Source organism: Gymnoscopelus microlampas, assembly GCF_963454915.1.
Source record: "Gymnoscopelus microlampas genome assembly, chromosome: 7".
NCBI classification, from domain to species: Eukaryota; Metazoa; Chordata; class Actinopteri; order Myctophiformes; family Myctophidae; genus Gymnoscopelus; species Gymnoscopelus microlampas.
The window spans coordinates 16,675,369-16,693,308 of record NC_139944.1 but is presented as its reverse complement, the minus strand read 5'-3'; the positions used below and the strand labels follow the sequence as shown (position 1 = coordinate 16,693,308).

Genomic DNA, 17,940 nt, shown 5'->3' with positions numbered 1-17,940 from the left:
GTGATACCTAGTGCCATCCGTAACATTCTTAAGCAGATGCCTTTCCTGCTGTGCTGTGAGTGTGAACATCCATGCCTTGGCCCCATACAGTAGCAGTACTGACTAAAATAATGACCTCCAGAAAACTGAACAGAAATTAATTATTTTTCATAGTGTTATTTTATTATAATCTTTTATGCTTTTTCTACATTTTAAATTGTAATGTAAGCGCTTCCAAAACTCAAAGATCACAGTCTTTACGGTCCGCCTAACTAGTGCATTAGTTGAACCAAGACCGGTGTCATCGTAGTCTTTTCTACTGTCACTAACAGCAGTAAGTCATAGTTGGCAACAAACTTTCCATGTTGGGAATTGGTTGTTCTGTCCCAGTCCTTTTTCATCACCTCTGCCCTAACCAAATGACAGTTTTTCTCAAAGTTTGTATTGAAGTAGATGACGACGACCCCTGAAATGTCCATTGACTTTACACTCACAATCTTGTCATTTATGAGCCTGAGTAACTGGCCACGTCAAATATCGGAAGAGGCAGTTTTCCACCTCGTGCTGGAAGTGCGGAAGTAGTGCTTGGGGCAGCTTCCGCATTCTGGTCTCCAGTGACCTACAGTAGCTGGAGATGTCGTCATCATCCAGCTCTTGCTGAGAGGCTAACCTCTCCAGAGTTTTGCCGATGATGCCCAACAGGTCTGTCCCTGCATCATCACAGGGCTCTTTTTCCTCCAGCATCTTCCTGCGTCTCTTTGGCCAGTGCCTGGTACTGCGTGGCTCTCTGGAGGTGCTCGGCCGGGGTTCCCCTCTGACAGGCCTTTCACTGGGCTCTGCTAGAGAGACGCTGGGCTCCTCTACAGGGGCGCTGGACCTGGGCTCTGCTCCAGAGACGAACGGCTTTTCTTTGGGGTTGCTGGACCATGGCTCTGTTCCAGAGATGATGGGCTTTTCTTCAGGAGTGCTGGACCTTGATTCTAATCCAGAAATGTTGGGCTTCACGTCGGGGGTGCTGGACCTTGACTCTAATTCAGAAATGCTGGGCTTCTGTTCAGGGGTGCTGGGCCTTGACTCTGCTCCAGAAATGCTGGGCGTCTGTTCAGGGGTGCTGGGCATGTGTTCAGGGGTGCTGGGCCTTGTCACTGCTCCAGAGATGATGGGCTTTTCTTCAGGGGTACTGGGTCTTGGCTCAGCTCCAGAAATGTTAGGCTCATCGCCGTGTGTAAGCACATCATCGCTGAAATAGATGATGCTATCAGGGGGCCAATCACCATCAGCAGATGTTTCCTAAAAAACAAACAAATCAAACAAGTCAATCAGTGGTCACTTTTTAGATCCTAAAACTAAAGTAAGAGACGGTAGGCTACAACAATTTACACCCAGTAGCTATAACCTAATGACACCCCCCACTTCAAAACATATTTATGTTTTAAGACAATAAAACACAGGTCCTTAGATCACAGGGTTTTGGTAAATGGAAAGAAACTAGTAAAAAGCTCTTTCTACTCAATGAATAAAATACATTAGTTCACTTACCCTGGGGGCCTGGTTCCATTTTGTGAATGTGTGGGGCTCTAAGAACTGTAGCCTGCTCAGGATCCATTGCTGCCTTCCAGTCCTAATTGCTCCACAACTGCCTGGCGGTGCAAGTAGTTTCTTGTAGCGGCCGTATTGGGTTCGCAGAGATTCCCACCTCCTCTTTATTTCTTTCTCTAAAAGTCATAACATAAGGTTATAACATAAAGTTATAACATAAAGTTGTGCCAAAAGCAAATAGTTATGGTGATCAGATGATTCAGAGTGCTCAAACTCATTCCTTCAATTCATAGCCCAAAATACATTATTTAAACGTAAATAATTGCCTATAACCCATGACCATAAAGCGACCAAAATCTGAAGTATGTCAGGGTATGTCGGATGTAATCTAAATCTCCCCTTGTTACATTTAGTCACAGTTACAGTATCTCCCTATGTCAGGGAAACTCAACCTTAGGGGGTCCTCAATGTTACTACATGGGGGGCCACCAAATATTTGTGTGATAGGAAGGACCCACCCCGATAAAAAAAGAAAACCGTAAATGGCTGAAAATACACATTAACATTAATCCAACACATTATCAGTAAATGTGGTGGGTAAACATACTAAAACATTTAAGTTTCACAACACTGATGATAGTGCTGTCAAACAAATGTATGAAGCCATTAAATCTGCAGCATGGCTTGTAGACAGACAACCCATAGGCACTGTAAAGAAAAACCTGTGGAATACTTCCAAACTAATCCCAAATCTCTCAGCAGTGAACAGACATTCATCAGCTGAATATGGTGAGCTAGCGTTGAAAGCCTCTTATCAAGTTTAATATAATATAATTATGCAACAGTTTTATTACATTATGTGGCCCCTCCTTCATCTCTCCCAGTGGTTCTTTGTCGTTTTGTCGTGAGACACTCCCTATGGGAAACAGCGCCATCTGGCGATGCAACAGAGCTACACAATACGCTCCCGGGGCCCATTTATTGGGCTAGAGGGTATGTCACGCGACCGGCCATCCCCTCCCCTCAGCGGGAGGGCATAAGAGGCCCCGGTCGTGACGTCAACTTCCTCTTCAGTTCCTCTGTTCGCAGATGATAACATGGCTACACGCTTGTTAAAAACTGAAATCTACATTTATTCGATGATTACTCCACTCTTCAGGACCCAAAGCGAGAAACCAGCTTTAGCCCAAAGCGGAGACTAGGTTAAGTTACCCACGGGTTTTCTCGCTCGACTAAACTCCAGAAAACTAACTTTATTCTACCTCGTGGTGAGCCGGTGTTAGCCCTTAGCTGCTTCTTAGCCTAGCCGCTAGCTTTACTAGCTTAGCTGTTCGGCTACCTCCACAGCGCTAACCCCCTTTCCCGCTGAGCTAACTCCCCGATTAGAGCTGTTAGCCTGGCTTTTTGTGAGCCGACGTTAGCTTTTAGCTGTCCTTAGCCTAGCCGCTAGCTTACTAGCTTAGCTGTTTGGCTACTTCCACAGCGCTAACCCCCTATCCGCTGAGCTAACTCCCCGAATAGAACTGTTAGCCTAGCCTTTTGTCGCTCTTTTCCACGACACTCGAATTGTGTTGTCCCGGTGCCGCGCACGCCTTCTACGCGCTCTCCGTCCCCGAGTCTGTCTGCGAAGCATTCGCCCGGGTCTCTGTGAGGCTGCTTTGTCACAGATACGGCCTGGCTACGGCCTGTGCCGGTAGTTAAGGGGACACCGACGGCTCTCGCTCGGTTCCCCCGAAACCCTCCCACATCCACGGCGCTAACCCCCCTTTCCCGCTGAGCTAAACTCCCCGAATAGGGCTGTTAGCCTAACCTTTGGTGAGCAGGCGTTAGCCGTTAGCTGCTTCTTAGCCTAGCCGCTAGCTGCTACTAGCTTGGCCGTTAGACTACATCCGCGGCGCTAACTCTCCTAATGGAGCGGTTAGCTTAACCTTGACCAGCTTAGCTGTTTTTGGCTACAGCCACAGCTGTTTTCTTTCACCACGCGATGGCTCGCTACGACCAGGCCAGGGCCTGTACGGGGAACGCCGAAGGTGCTAGCGGTGCTCGCCCAGCACCACCGCGACACTCCCGCCTCCCTACCCCAACTCCAGCTGCCACAAGCGGTGGCCCGCGGTAAACTAGCCCGACCCCCTTCGTGAGCGGAGTACGCGACGCTGACCACCCTGTTCCTCCCAGTGTCTACAGAGCAGAAGCAGGGTAGATTTTTGCACATTCTGTGAGGTCAGTACAATGTATAAATGCCTGTTTTTTGTGCCAATAAAAATTGTTACAAAGAACCAAACCTTGCATTATTCAAACCATGTCGACTTCAGTCCACAATGCTAGGAGAGGCCTCAGTGCTCGTCCTCCTAACACTATTGGATACAACATATTATGCATTCAGCGTCAGTATATTGTGGTACATAATGCCTTTCATTGTGCTAATATGTCTGTCACACTGGTCACATTTAGCATTTTTCGAATCCGGTTGGAATACGGTTGGGATACGATATAATGCTTTTCACCGTCAATATATTGTTTATATTGCCTGTCTTTGTGCCATTATGGTTGTCATTTCACCACACCCTGCATGATCAGACACTATCTGACTTAAGCCCATAGTGATTGGACGGAGCCGGTTTTTCGGCTCCCCAAACACTGAAGGGATACTAGGTATAATGCGTTTCTCCATTATTTTTTATAATGTTCGCCTTTATGCCAATGTGTTTGCTACACTGAATTGAATAACTCCAGTGCAGATGGGGAGACAGGGACCCCTTGTATTTCTCGAGGACAGAGTCATGGACCCCTCCACAGCCAAACAGAGGAGCATGTCGCACTTTCTGTAGAGGTCTGTGAAGAAATACCCTGTGATTGTGGCTTTACATGCGTTGAAAAGTACCTTGTCTTTTTCCAAACTCCGCCTGTGTGCCAGGGAGAACGAGGACCGGTCTCTTGCCGGCCCCCCGTTCTCTGATGGTCTGCCTTTGGGCCCACAGTATCCGAAAAACCCCTCCTCGGTTTTCCAGATACGTGTGGGACAAGCAATCTGACTGCTTTAATACCTGTACACCAGAGAGAAAGAGGACCGGTCTCTTGCCGGCCCCCCTTTCTCGACGGTCCCACAATGAGCCCACAGTATCCGAAAAAACCCTTTCTAGGTTTTTCGGATACGTGTGTGACGAGCATATTGAATCCACATATGTACCAGAGACAACGGGGACCACCCACATGGCGCCCCCCCCATGAGCCCACAGTATTTGGTAAAGCCGTTTCTCGTTTTTCCAAATACATGTGGGAGAAACATATTGAGTGCATTCAATCCTCTAAGAAGATCAGCTCTGAAACCAGTACCACCTCTGTCCACGAGAGGACGCCCCTGCTCCTCGGGACAGGCCACGCTAGTTTCACCAGCCGATCCTAAGATGGCCGAACGGAAGGTAGGCATGCTAACCACTTCCGTTTCTGACCGGACACGGACGTCGAGCGTCCCCCACCGGATGTTGACGCCGGGGAGGTACCCACGTGACCTCCCCGTATCCAACTACTTCCGTTTCCGACCGGAGACGGACGAGGGGCTTCTCCGACCGGATCTCAACATTGGGGAGGCACCGCGTGCGGGATCACGTGACTTTCCCGAATCCTTCTGTCAGTCAGGTAACACCCGTACTGCCTCTAGCGAGCGTCACACGCTCGGCTACGCCAGAGCTTGCGAGCTCGTCACTAGTCGCCATGACAACGGACAGACAGCGGGTGGAACGAGCAGCTGTTTTAACTCGCTCCAACCCCTAGCTCGCTGTCTAGCGCAATGGAAAGCTTGCGACCCGTCTCTTTGGGTGCTATGCACCATACAGAAGGGTTACAAACTACAGTTTTGCATGAAACCCCCGATGTCAGACAAAGTGATTTTCTCCAGCGCGACAGGCGCTGCGGCGATCACGTTAAGAGAGGAGGTTCTCTCTCTCCTAAACAAAGGCGCCATAAGAGAGTTGTCCCCAGATCAGAAACGCCTGGGTTTTTACTCAAGATATTTTCTGGTCAAGAAAAAGGGGGGGGTGTACGTCCCATATTGGACCTGAGAGGTCTAAACAGATTTCTAACGAAATTCAAGTTTCGCATGCTGACGAACGAGACGCTTTTACGCACGGTGCGTCAGGGCGACTGGTGGACCAGTATAGACTTGAAGGATGCGTATTTTCACATTCCCATCTACCCACCACACAGAAAATTTCTGTGCTTCGGGTTCGAGGGGCGAGTGTACGAGTACACGGTTCTCCCGTTCGGGATGTCCCTGAGCCCCCGTGTTTTCGTGATGTCTATGAAATTAATTCAAGGACCCCAATGGAAACAAGCCCGCAAGGACTTTTTTGGCCGGTCCTTTTAGACAAAAGCATTATAAATGTAACTGTGTTGTTTTACATTCTTTTGCCTAATAAAAATTTCAATCAATCAATCAAGAGTGCACCCAGGCGGCTATGGCCCCCTGAGGAGACAGGGAATACACTTGTCGACGTACTTCGACGGTTGGCTACTGACAGGGGGCTCCAGCCTCTTCTTGCTTTTTGCCCCCAGTCAGGCTACTGTTGTTTTCACCTATCGGCTACCTAGCCTCGCTCGACAACACTGTGTTGCTTAATGCAGCAGGTACGTCAGTGTTACACTGGTTTTTGTACTGGTCAGGCTCAGTACAGCAGTAACACACTGTGGTTGTACCGGTCAGCTCCCCTGGACAACAACGTGGTTTTCCACGTACCTTTACATGCCTCCTATGTCAGACACAAGATGTTCCTCCCATGCGGAGAGGGAATGCAGCCATGTCTCTGAGAGAGAGGGTCTCTCTCTACTGAGCAAGGGCGTCTTCAGAAAACCGTCTACGAATTGGAACCTAGAGGTTACTTAAGTAACCCCGGTTTTCTCCAGTTTTTGGTGCAACTGGTTTTCGTGTGTTTTCTGGCCAAAGAAGGAGGGGGGAGGCTATGTGACCCTCTCTGGATGAAGGGGTCTCATCAAGTCTCTTACGAAATTCAGTTTTCGTATGCTGATGACCGTGGCGCTCCTGCGCACGTTCGGTCAGGGGGACAGGTGGACCAACGTAGCCCTGAGGGGCGATTACTGTCGGTTTTTCACTGTCGGTTTCTAGAAAGAGCGTCTTGGTTCCGTCCCAGCAGACCTCCCTTATGGGGTTCTCACTGGACTCGACCACGCTCGCAGCGCGTCTGTCTCAGGAGTGGATAGACGGCTTCCTGTCCTGTGTGAGGCCTTTCCGTGTAGGAAAGACAGTCACTTACAGGCTGTGAGTGCAGGTGGCGGGTCTCATGACTTCGGCCATACACCTGACCTGCCTAAGTAGGCTATTTTGGGACCTTTCAGAGGTGGATGCGGGCTCTCAGGATCCCGCCTACTGTGGACCCTCGACAAGGTCTGGTGTCTCCACTTGCATGGATTCACTTTGAGGTGCGCGTCAGCGGTTGTCTTGTCCTGGTCGGGACGGGCAACACTACAACCGTGAGCTCCGTCAACAGGCAGGGAGGCTTAGGCTCCTGTGTGTTGGACGGCCTGGCCCGTAAGCTGGCGGTGTGGTGCGACCCGCGCCTACTGTCAGGCTGTGCGGTCCACGTCCCAGGTCCCCAGAACGGCGGAGCGGATCTGCTGTCCGGGGGAAGACCTTGGTACTCGGATTGGTCACTTAACCGAGAATAGCAAACCTGATTTGGACCAGGTTCGACCGACCACAGGTCGATTTGTTTGCCTCAACAGAGAACGCGAAGTGCTCTCGCTTTTTCTCGGTGAAGGCAGCGGACTTTTCGTTGGGGCTGGACGCAATGGCTCACAGGTGGCCGAGGGAACTGCTATATGCATTCCCGCCGCTGGAGCTGATCCGCCCAACGTTGGAGAGAGTCAGGCTCCAGGGCCTGACCGTACTGCTGGTTGCTCCGGGTTGGGGCGTGTGGAGGTCGGAGATAACTCCTCTGCTCTACGCCGAGCCCTGGTCCCTCCCTCCGATAACGGACCTGCTGACGCAGGTGGGGACCGAGATCAACCACCCCAGCCCCCGGGACCTAGACCTGTGGGTCTGGCCCGTGAGAGGGCCAATCTAGATGCTTGTGGCCTGCCCCCTGATGTGATAGCTACTATTCAGGGGGCTAGGGCCCGATCCACTCAGGCTGCTTATGACATAAAATGGAATATTTTTGTGTCATGGTGCCAGGAACAGTCACCGGCGGTGGTGGCTTTTCGGGCACCAGTTCGTAGCATTCTGATTTTCCTGCAGAGCAGGTTGAATCAGGGCTTGACCTTCTCGACGGTCAAGATGTACTTGGATGCCATCTCCGTCTGCCACGAAGGTTTCGAAGGCGGGACGGTTGGCGATCGTCACCTGGTACGGCGGTTCTTGGGCGGGGCCAGACGGACCAGGCCGGGTAACAGGCCTCTGTTTCCGGCCTGGGATCTGGCGGTGGTGCTGAATGCACTCTGCCTTCCCCCCTCTTTTGAACCCCTCGAGACTGTGAGGCTCAAGGTGTTGAGTCTGAAAACGTTTTTTTTGGTGGCCCTGGCTACGGCCAAGAGGGTCAGTGACCTGCGTGCACTCTCGGTGAGTTCGGAGTGCTTGAGGTGCTTTGGGGATAGCAGACGGGTTCTGCTGACACCAAGCTTGGCGTTCGTTACCAAGACCGGGGTGGTTGCACCGGCTCCGGTCGGATTGGTTGCGTTTCATCCACCTCCTTTCGCTTCGGCGGAGGATGAGCGGTCACATTGTCTCTGTCCAGTGAGGGCTTTGAGGCTCTACTGTCAGGTGACGGCGCCTGGTAGGTCGCAAACACGATTGTTTGTCTCCTACGGCCGGGGTGACCAGCGGAAGGCGATGGCCAAGCCGACGCTTTCCAGGTGGATAGGTGAGGCCGTACGGCTCGCCTATACTAGTAGTGGGGCCCCAGTACCTGTTGGACTGAGGGCGCACTCGACTAGGGGATTGGCTGCGTCCTGGGCCCGCTCTAGAGAGGCTTCGGTCCAGGAGTTTTGCACGGCTGCTAACTGGTCGTCTCCTTCGACTTTTGCAGCTTTCTACAGCCTGGACATGGCGGCTTCCTCGGTGGCGCACGCAGTCCTTGGCGTGGCAGCCTCATCTACTTGAGGTGCCTTTCTCCCCCTGATGTGATCCCGTGGGGCTAACAATCTGTTGGTCCTCGGGAGCAGGGGGGCCCTGTTCCCTTTTTAGGAAGTTAGTAGGTGACGTGCCTTGTCTTCTATTAGCTGAATGGGGAAGACTTCGGTCTGTCAGGGTTTCTTTTATCTCATCCCTTGTGCCGTGTCCAGGCCCGGTGGGCCTGGGCGTCCCTGAGGCAGGGGCCCGCCGTGTGCGGGTCCCTGAGCCAGTTGGGGACGTGCGGTTTTTCTGGGGATACAATGTTTTTAACGCTTCCGGGGGGTTTATAGATCCCATAGGGAGTGTCTCACGGCAAAACGACAAAGAACTGAGGGTTACGTAGGTAACCTGGTTCTTTTAGTTTAGGAGTGAGACACTCCCCAAACACCCCTTTGTTTCGCCACTGCGAACAGAGGACCTGTGTGGAAGAGGAAGTTGACGTCACGACCGGGGCCTCTTATGCCCTCCCGCTGAGGGGAGGGGATGGCCGGTCGCGTGACATACCCTCTAGCCCAATAAATGGGCCCCGGGAGCGTATTGTGTAGCTCTGTTGCATCGCCAGATGGCGCTGTTTCCCATAGGGAGTGTCTCACTCCTAAACTAAAAGAGCCAGGTTACCTACGTAACCCTCAGTTCTCAACCTTTTCAGGCCGTGACCGTGACCCCCAAAAATAATCATATGAACATGGGGACCCCCACCCAGACAAGCACTTGGAATGTAGAGGAGTTGAGGCATTACATGTAATTTGACTCGGTTCCACAGATAAATATTGTGAAAATAGCCGATCTGATCTGCCGACTTCACGTTTTTGACCCTTTCTTATATTATTTGACAATTTGGCCAATGTTTGACCAGTTTTATAGTATATTTTGTGATTACATTTGATACAGTAATGGTCTTTTTTGAGGTATTAAAAATGTCTTAAAAGTTCTTAAATTGTCACTTCACTGTCATCTGGGCATCCCCCCTCCCCCCAAAAATAAAATCATGTGGGGACCCCCTGGGGTCCCGACCCACAGGTTGAGAACCACCGGGCTAAGGGTTCAACGGGTCGTTGGCCTGAAAAAACGTTGTAGACCCCCTGCGTAATAAGGGTAATAATATGCTATAGTCTTACAGCACTGCTAAAAGCCTAAAAACAGCTACTATCCAGTAATAATACAAAACAAACTTACAGTTCTTTGTTTAGGTCTCCCTGTTATTCCATTACAATAATGCTTGCTAGCTAGGCTAAGCTAACAATAACAAAACAAACACTTTAATACTTACGGGATATGACCAGCTGTGTTCCTATCTCTTGCCAGAGCACTGCCTTTACGGCTCTGTTGGAGTACAGTCTCTGTGTGACGTCATACAGCGCGGGCCTGTCTCTGATCAGGCTGATCAGCAGCTCCTCGCTGCCTTCATCCCACACAGACATCTCCTTGTAGTAACGCTTGGGTGCATGGACGCCAACTCTATGATGGACCCTTGTAAACATTGCTTCTGCGTCCTCTTCTTACATAACTCAATGCTCACGGAGCGACTGTGTGTGTGTGTTCCTCTTTAAGTTTCTGTCGTTGGCGGTGTTGCCAGGTTTTGTGAGAGAAATAAGCAACGAACTCTATGAAAACAAGCTCAAAAGAAGGCACATGAGCGCTCTTTGAAAATCCAATCTACAAGAAAGATCTTGGAAAAAAGATTAGGAATATTTTCAAATCCACAAAATCTCATATGGGGGTTTCTCTGGCACAAAATATTTTCACAAGGCTGGGTCTACATTAATTAATTTGGGGGGGGGGGGTCCTTGACTGCTTGAGAATCACTAGCTAGTTAACAAGCCCAAATAACCGCAACCACCAATATTTACAAGCGAAGCGACAGAAAAACAAGCCCAAGTCGCTTATAAGCGGACATGGCAACACTAGTGTATGCGCGTCCGTGCCCTCTTTACTTTTCTGTCCGTTTCTCTTCTCAGACTGAACAGCCAATCAGAGCTCTCTGATGTGTCGCGGCTTAAATCAGTGGTTCTCAAAGTGGGGTCCGTGATGGGATTGTAGATGGTCCCCCAGCGAATTTTATTCAAAATCCGATATCTGTAGTGTTAAACCACTTTAACCCTATAACCTTTGGCCATTTGAACTCAAGCTTGTAGATTTGTTATTTTCAAAAAAGTGAGGAATATTTTTTAAACATTTTAACAACACATCTTGTATGGGGGTTCCTGACACATATTTTCAGATGGGGGTCTACAGCCAAAAATAGTAACTTGACATGAAAGTTTGACAACCAGTGCCACTGTGCAAAATAAAATACTATGACAAGACAACATTCATAGCCGAGTGTAATAGATGGTGGAAAAGGTCCAAGCTTATATTATCTGATAAATTAATACAGCTATAAATTATGTATTACATCTATGAACAATTGGTTAATCTTTTATAAACCACAAATTAAAATGTATCTTTCACCTGACAAGATGGAGTAGACTCATTACCCACCATCATGTTCTCTGAAATACTGTAATCTGCCCACATCTGGAGCCAGTTTTCACCCTACAATAATAGATACTACAGAGATCACTTCTGAGAGACTGTATTATTTGTGCGACTGCTGTATTGTACCATTTGAGTTGACAACTTTTATGAGCATGAATGATAGCGGACACAACGCTGATGAAGGTCTGAGGAGACGAAACACATCCATTTGTCAAGACTGCTGCTGCAGAAACTAGAAAACACTATATGGTCTCATTCAAATGAGTTAATCAAAAACGAAACAATAAACAGAATATACATATACAGAATATTTAATCTGGAAACAATAAAATGCAGGACAAACAAAACAGTTCAGCATTTGACAAGGAAGTTCAATACAGAGCTGCCTTGTGAACATGATGATTTATTCATTTCATGAACGTCAATTTAATAACAATTATGGCAGGTTCAATTTACAAACACCTGTCAATTTTGCTATTTGCTCCAAAAAACAAACAAAAACAAAAAACCTTTTCCATCTGTAAAAGAGGAGTTTGGTCCTAGGAGGATATTCCATTTGGCTACTGCAGATGTCACTCAGTTTGTGATCCTCAGGAGATGACACCTCAAGTCCAGACACAGAAGCAGCTCAGGCCATGTTGGGTGTTGGGGCGAAACAAGCCTGTATGAGCAGAGTTTGTGCTACCAAAGAAACCATCGATTTGGCTTCTGGCACCGGGTCAAACCGGTTCATGTCCGGAAAATGGAACCATGAGGCGTTCGAACGGTAAACTCAACCGGCACCCAAATCGCTGACTCAAAGAAAAGGCGCAAGGTTGTCTGGTGCCCGCCTCAGTCTTACTTCTGGAGCGGTTGCAGAGGGGCAGGAACAAAGGATGATGGGCTGTTTAGACTGGAGTTCTCAGTTAGTGGAGGGGTGTGTGTGTGAATCTTTCTGTCAATAACAGGAATGTGGGAAGTCACAACAGTGCTGACAGAACAAACGGCACAGAAATGACAAAACAATCCAGTTTCGCTGGTCCTCCTTAGGACAAAGTGGCTGCTTGACATGAACTTGAACTCAATTATTATAAAAAAAATGGACTTGGAGTTTGGATGCAGATCTGTTTTAAGGAGTGTGGATAACATTTTCTTGTCGTCAGAGTTTTGACTTCCCACATTCTGCTAAACATATATGTGTATGTTAGGGTCACTGTTCAATCTGCTGTGTGTCTGTGATGGAGGTGACAGCTCCTTGACCCTTGCTCACGTCGCTGATACACGCCCACTGGCCATCCATTGACTCCTTCCATAGAGTCACCTAGAGAACACATACGCACAAGCTCAAATCATTGCGATCAGGCGATTATGTAGCTAACAATTGTGACAGGCCTATTTGAGTGTGTGTGCATGGTTAGCGCACCTTGTTATCTCCTCCAGAGACAGCCAGGATGTTTCCAGTGATAGACCAGCTGACGTGCCAAACCACATCGTTGAACTTGTGGAGCAGCTTGGCTGTCCAGGTGTTCCCTGCTGGGTCGTCACACGTCCAGATAAACACACGTCCGTCCTGTCAGGGATAGAACAGTGATTTATTAGCTTTTACAAAGAGACAGAAGAAATGCTCTATACATATGGACCAAACTTCCTGACTTAAAACTAAGTGTAATAATGACACAACAATGCACATGACACAGAGCTGTTCTATACAGTTTGGACCTGACTGGTAGAACTACTCAGTGCAACATATTGCCAAGCTTTCAGGTACACAGACACACCGATCGATGGTACAAAATAGTGGACATGGACTTTGTATTTGTAGGCTGGAGGGCATTTATGAAAGTTCACTTGTCTTTGTCCCAGAGAGATATCATGTACACAATCTACCACTCAACTTGCAATGATAGCCTTGTTTTAATAGGATTATTATCAATAACAATGACTAAACAGTACATAATGAGGTAGAAACCTCATTGGCCAGTGGGGCCGCACGTCAACACCACCCCCATATTATGTGGGGAAGCTTGCCATAACTCCACAGCAAGCTTATGTGCCTGAGTTGTATAGAAGTACCAGCGACTACAACTTTTCCTCTTTATATATTTTTTGGTATGAATATTTTTATTGATTTAATCACATCATATCACATCACATCGTATTATCCATATAATTGTGGAGTGACACATGCTTCAATAGACATACATGGGGCAGGGGCATACATGCATTAGGAATCACAGCTCTCCCCACAAAGTATGGTGGCCGTGATGACACATCGCTCCAATGAACCGCAGCGGCCAATGAGGTATCTATGTTTATATATTATCTACGGCTACGCTGTCAACGGTCTCCCTCATGCATTCTCTTGGTTTCCTGTGTGGGTACTAAACCAATCAGAGCCTCCCCTGTCTAGTGTTACCTGGGAGCAGCTGGCGATGGTGCTGGTGGGCAGACCAATAGAGGGAGCCCAACCGACGTCTCTAACCCAATCACTGTGAGCCTCCAGCTTCTGGTCCTCCTTCCATTGGCCGTCTTCCTCTCTGTGGAATAATGATGAGACACTGTCAGCTAAGGCACTAGAAGCCTAGGAAAGTCGTACTTTTTTTTTGTGTTTGTCGCAAAAGTAGTTGAAAATAGCTGTTCACAACGCGTCGCAAAGGGACACAACGCTGTGTGAAGTGGTCAGATGGGTGGGCCGCAGACGCCTTTTGAGATTTTCAAGTAGGCCCTGATCCAGAGGTTGAGAACCACGGCAATACATCACATTATCTGACAGAAAAAGACGAGTGGTTAGCAAGTGACTTACTTCCAGAGTTTGACCAGGTTGTCGCAGCCCCCAGAGACAAAGCGTTTGACGTAGTTTGGTTTCTGTCCGGTTGGCTGGTCGACCAGGCTGCCTGGGACCACTGCAGGAGCCCAACTCACTGCATTACAACCAATCTAGAACAAAAACAACAAAATACATCCTTAAAATAGAGTGGAAAACAATACAACCAGGTGAGCATACTGCATTATGAGCAATACCAGTGAACAGGATTGAGAGACTATAGATGTTTTTTTATTCAGTCTAAAGTTATTTATCGATGACTGATCGGCAGGCTTTGAACTGAGAAATTTTGCTTTTGGATTGACTTCTGTTATAACATTTGTGCTGACATCATTGGTGAGATTATTTAAGTGATTCCTTGCCTCATAATAACAACAGTAAAATAAAGTGGTAAAGTACATACATAAACGACAGCTCTTTACATGCGTCAACTTGGCAGCTCAAGGTAATTTGTTCTTTGTGCCATAAAGATCATTATTTCTTCTGGTATTCGAAATTCTAATATCTTGGTTTGTGTATTTGAAGGCGTTTATGGAGGCGTCATGGTGCCTAAATGATTGGGCCTAGATGGGGGTTCTTTCTACTGCACAAAGTGAAAATATACAGTATTGTTAAAAATGTTTTATACATTGATACAAAGTTTTAATGCAGCACATCAGAAAACGTTGCATTGTATAATGCAAAGGAGGCTACCTGCATTCAATCAAAGTAAAACACAAGCAGCACGGCCATCACACGTGAACTGTGCAGATTTATTGTCTGTATGATGCATTCCCATGTGTGTGTGTGTGTGTGTGTCAAACAGACCGTGTGTGCGTTGCTGATCTTTTTGACGTCCCACTGCTGGTCTCCGGTGAAGGTGAGCAGGGAAATGGCTCCATCGGAGCTCCCACAGGCCAGGATCAGACCAAAGTCATAGGGACCCCAACACACCGAGTTCACTGGAGACACAGATACAAGTCACAAACAAGTTTAACATTCACAGACAGCAGCAGCTGACTCACATTCTGTAGAGGTGTGTACAACAGAATTGTGGGCTTGTAAATAGAAATTGTTAAGTAGAACTACAGTAACACATCCACTCTGTCATCTGTAAGGTTACCTGTGGTTTATGCTGATGCCATATGTATGCTTAAGCATACCTACTCTTTTTCTCGTTCTGTATCAGGCGGGATGATTGTATAAGATGTATACATGTATATATTTTTAATTAGTAATTGATAATGTCTGTATTGTGATAATCTCTCAAGACAGATTCAGAGCTCCGCAGCTGAATCGGCAACTCCCATTACAACGTGTAGAGATGTTGTTTTTAGGAATTAAAACAAATGAGCACCACCGGAAGAGGAAGGCAGAAGCAGAGTAAACGGGCCGACATTGTGATGATACTCCTCCTATGAATGTGTCTTACGGTATGTCTAATTCTCTGTACTGTAACTTAAAAGTTTAACTGCTGTGCTAATTCTTGACCCTGAATTTCCCCCGCGGGATCAATAAAGGCATCTATCAAACAAATAGCTTTGTTGTTAGCATCTGGAGAAAAAAAAGGCATCGTCTTTTCATCACAATTATTTACATTGTAAAGGAAGCTCAATTCACACCAGACCTTTCAAACCTGAACACACCACAACCTGTGGTAACCCTATGTTGACCACTTCTCCTTATTGTTCTGAATGTTTGATGGTTTCTGCGCTAAAAGAGAGCAAGATGAGATGAGCTCCCAACCTGAAGACTCGTGTCCTGTATATTCATACATCTTGTCCCACGTTCCGTTCTCTTCTTTCCAGACGATTACTTTGCGGTCATAAGAACAGGATGCCAGGACGTTGCCGTACATGGGATGGGCCCACGCCACCTGCCACACTGGACCTTCATGGCTGGAAGGACAGACACATTTGATCAAGGTTAAGTGTGTGTGTGTGAGGAGACAGCAGTGGTGGAAAAAGTACTCACCTTTTTTACTTCAGTAAAAGTATCAATACTGCAATGTAGAAATACTCTGTTACAAGTAAAAGTCCGGAATTCAAAATTTACTTGAGTAAAAGTACAAAAGTATTGGTATCAAAATATACTTAAAGTACCAAAAGTACAAAGTACTCATTATGCAAAATGTCCCATTTCACAAGTTTTCAAATGTATAAAAATCTTCAGAAAATAGCAGATGAAGCTCACAATGCGCTGCGACGCATCCCCATTAAGTGGGTAATGTATGTTGTTGTAATAAAAATCTAAATCTACAAAGTAAACTAGTAACTAAAGTTTTCAAAGAATTGTAGTGGAGAAAATGTACAATATTTGACTCTGAGATGTAGTGGAGTAGAAGTAAAAAAAAAACTAAAAATTGTACTTAAGTAAAGTACTTGAGTTAATGTACTTAGTTACTTTACACCACTGGGAGACAGCTAGAATAACTGATAGACAAAGAAGAAGGGCAAAAGGACAACAAGCTGATCGTGTCTTACCCTCGAAGGTCTGCCACCAGAATCTGTCCTCCATTCCTGACATCAAAGATCTTCACTGTGCGGTCAGAAGAGCATGTGGCCAGTCTGGTTCCATAGTAGTCCATCTGAGCATCGTGCTGCAACATAGAGAGCATCACACAGACACATGAAACCATCAGAAGAATATATAGACTTATGTACATGTGATTGACCAGTAGCTTTTTTAGTTTTTGTTAATTTATAGAAAAAAAAAAACACTGGATAATATGATTCCAGTAGATGGAAACAACACAGTACCTACTTATTGACACAACTATGGAAAGTAAAAGCACCCTGGGGGTTTTACCAAACATTTCAACAACACAAATCTTGTATGGGGGGTTTCTGGCACAAAATGTTTTCAGTTGGGGGTTCGTGGCAAAATACTAAGATTTGGGTGTCCTTGATATGAAATAGTTAACACACTTACAGTACCTCTAACATACAAGACAAGATATATGTCATTCACATTCTTTGACACGTCAGATTCAGATGTTATGGCTGCAATGACAACTGCATGAAAACCACTGAACTGCTATGAAAGCCTGGATATAGTTTTGGCATATAACATGCATTTCCTCAAAGTATGCATGCAGGGCACAATTCTATAAATAATTATTATGATAAACGTGTAACTTAACAAGCGCTTTAGGCCCCTCTCTGCAAATGCACACCACTGTAAAAAACAACATCTGGTTGTTTATTTGGACTCCTCTACTGCACATTAAGTCCAGCTCCACCATTGAAAGGTTTAAATCCAGTCCACCCTAAAAAACCTGTTCTGCATTGCCTTCGGCTCAGTCTGAGGGCAATTAACTTATGGCCTATACTTTGGTCATTGAATGTATTTTAACCTTTGTGTTACTTACATTGTATTGCTTTTTAAGTTTTTTTTTAATAATGCTGTATTTGAATGAGGTATTGCTTTCACTATGTTGTATTTTATTAGGTTTTTATGATGTTATTTTGTATGTAAAGCACTTTGGGTCAACTTCTGTTGTTTTTAAATGTGTCAAATAAAGGTGACTTGACTATCACCAAATTGTACATGTCTGAAAGACATGTCATTAGCTCTAGTGAGCTAAAAGAACAAGAAGGAAACTCACGATCATGTCCTCATGGGAGGTGTCCACTGTGTTGATGACGGAGACCTGCAAATCACAACAAACATGATTTTAATATCTTTATGATTAAGTCGTTACATCGAAGTAGATTCAAACAGCTAACGGCTAATGGAGCTCGTTAGCTTGTATAATGTGTAAACGTCAGCTACTAACAAACTAAAAAACAAACCTTAGCCAATATTAAGTGAGCTAATGTGTCACTTACCATGATTGTGTTCGATTAGGAGACACTTTCAGTGAATGAATCCTCAGACGAGCCCGTTTAAAACAAATATAAACAGCCCGAGTCCGCCTGTTTATCCGACGTGGCAATGAGTCCACAGGACAGGAGCAGTGTTGCCATATTTTGTGAGAGTAATACGCAACCAGGTCTAGGAAAACAAGCCCAAAAGACACAAACAACACAAATGCTCC

General features: G+C 46.5%; 2 protein-coding genes across 2 annotated transcripts; both read right to left on the bottom strand.

The window, feature by feature from the left end:
• Positions 1 to 140: 140 nt before the first annotated feature.
• LOC311049341 (uncharacterized protein) lies at positions 141 to 10,192 on the bottom strand. Its single transcript, XM_084062896.1, has 3 exons — positions 9,912 to 10,192; positions 1,519 to 1,694; positions 141 to 1,269 (listed from the first exon to the last, which is right to left on the bottom strand). Exons 1-3 carry the CDS (start codon positions 10,120 to 10,122, stop codon positions 481 to 483), a joined length of 1,176 nt encoding a protein of 391 aa, XP_083919022.1. The 5' UTR covers positions 10,123 to 10,192; the 3' UTR covers positions 141 to 480.
• Positions 10,193 to 11,414: 1,222 nt separating this feature from the next.
• sec13 (SEC13 homolog, nuclear pore and COPII coat complex component) lies at positions 11,415 to 17,865 on the bottom strand. The gene is made up of 9 exons (XM_084062898.1): positions 17,732 to 17,865; positions 17,509 to 17,553; positions 16,385 to 16,500; positions 15,648 to 15,799; positions 14,730 to 14,863; positions 13,902 to 14,035; positions 13,515 to 13,635; positions 12,522 to 12,668; positions 11,415 to 12,419 (listed from the first exon to the last, which is right to left on the bottom strand). Exons 1-9 carry the CDS (start codon positions 17,732 to 17,734, stop codon positions 12,309 to 12,311), a joined length of 963 nt encoding a protein of 320 aa, XP_083919024.1. The 5' UTR covers positions 17,735 to 17,865; the 3' UTR covers positions 11,415 to 12,308.
• Between the last annotated feature and the right edge of the window lie 75 nt (positions 17,866 to 17,940).

Excerpts from the sequence above, each read along its gene's own strand:
- sec13 (XM_084062898.1), bottom strand. Across the intron at positions 16,501-17,508 it reads CCTCCCATGAGGACATGATC|CACGATGCTCAGATGGACTA; the intron begins GTGAGTTTCCTT and ends TCTATGTTGCAG. Across the intron at positions 14,864-15,647 it reads TACAGGACACGAGTCTTCAG|TGAACTCGGTGTGTTGGGGT; the intron begins GTTGGGAGCTCA and ends CTGTGTCTCCAG.
- LOC311049341 (XM_084062896.1), bottom strand. The coding sequence starts at position 10,122 with ATGTTTACAAGGGTCCATCATAGAGTTGGCGTCCATGCACCCAAGCGT. Across the intron at positions 1,695-9,911 it reads AACACAGCTGGTCATATCCC|AGAAAGAAATAAAGAGGAGG; the intron begins GTAAGTATTAAA and ends TATGACTTTTAG. Across the intron at positions 1,270-1,518 it reads AATGGAACCAGGCCCCCAGG|GAAACATCTGCTGATGGTGA; the intron begins GTAAGTGAACTA and ends TTTGTTTTTTAG.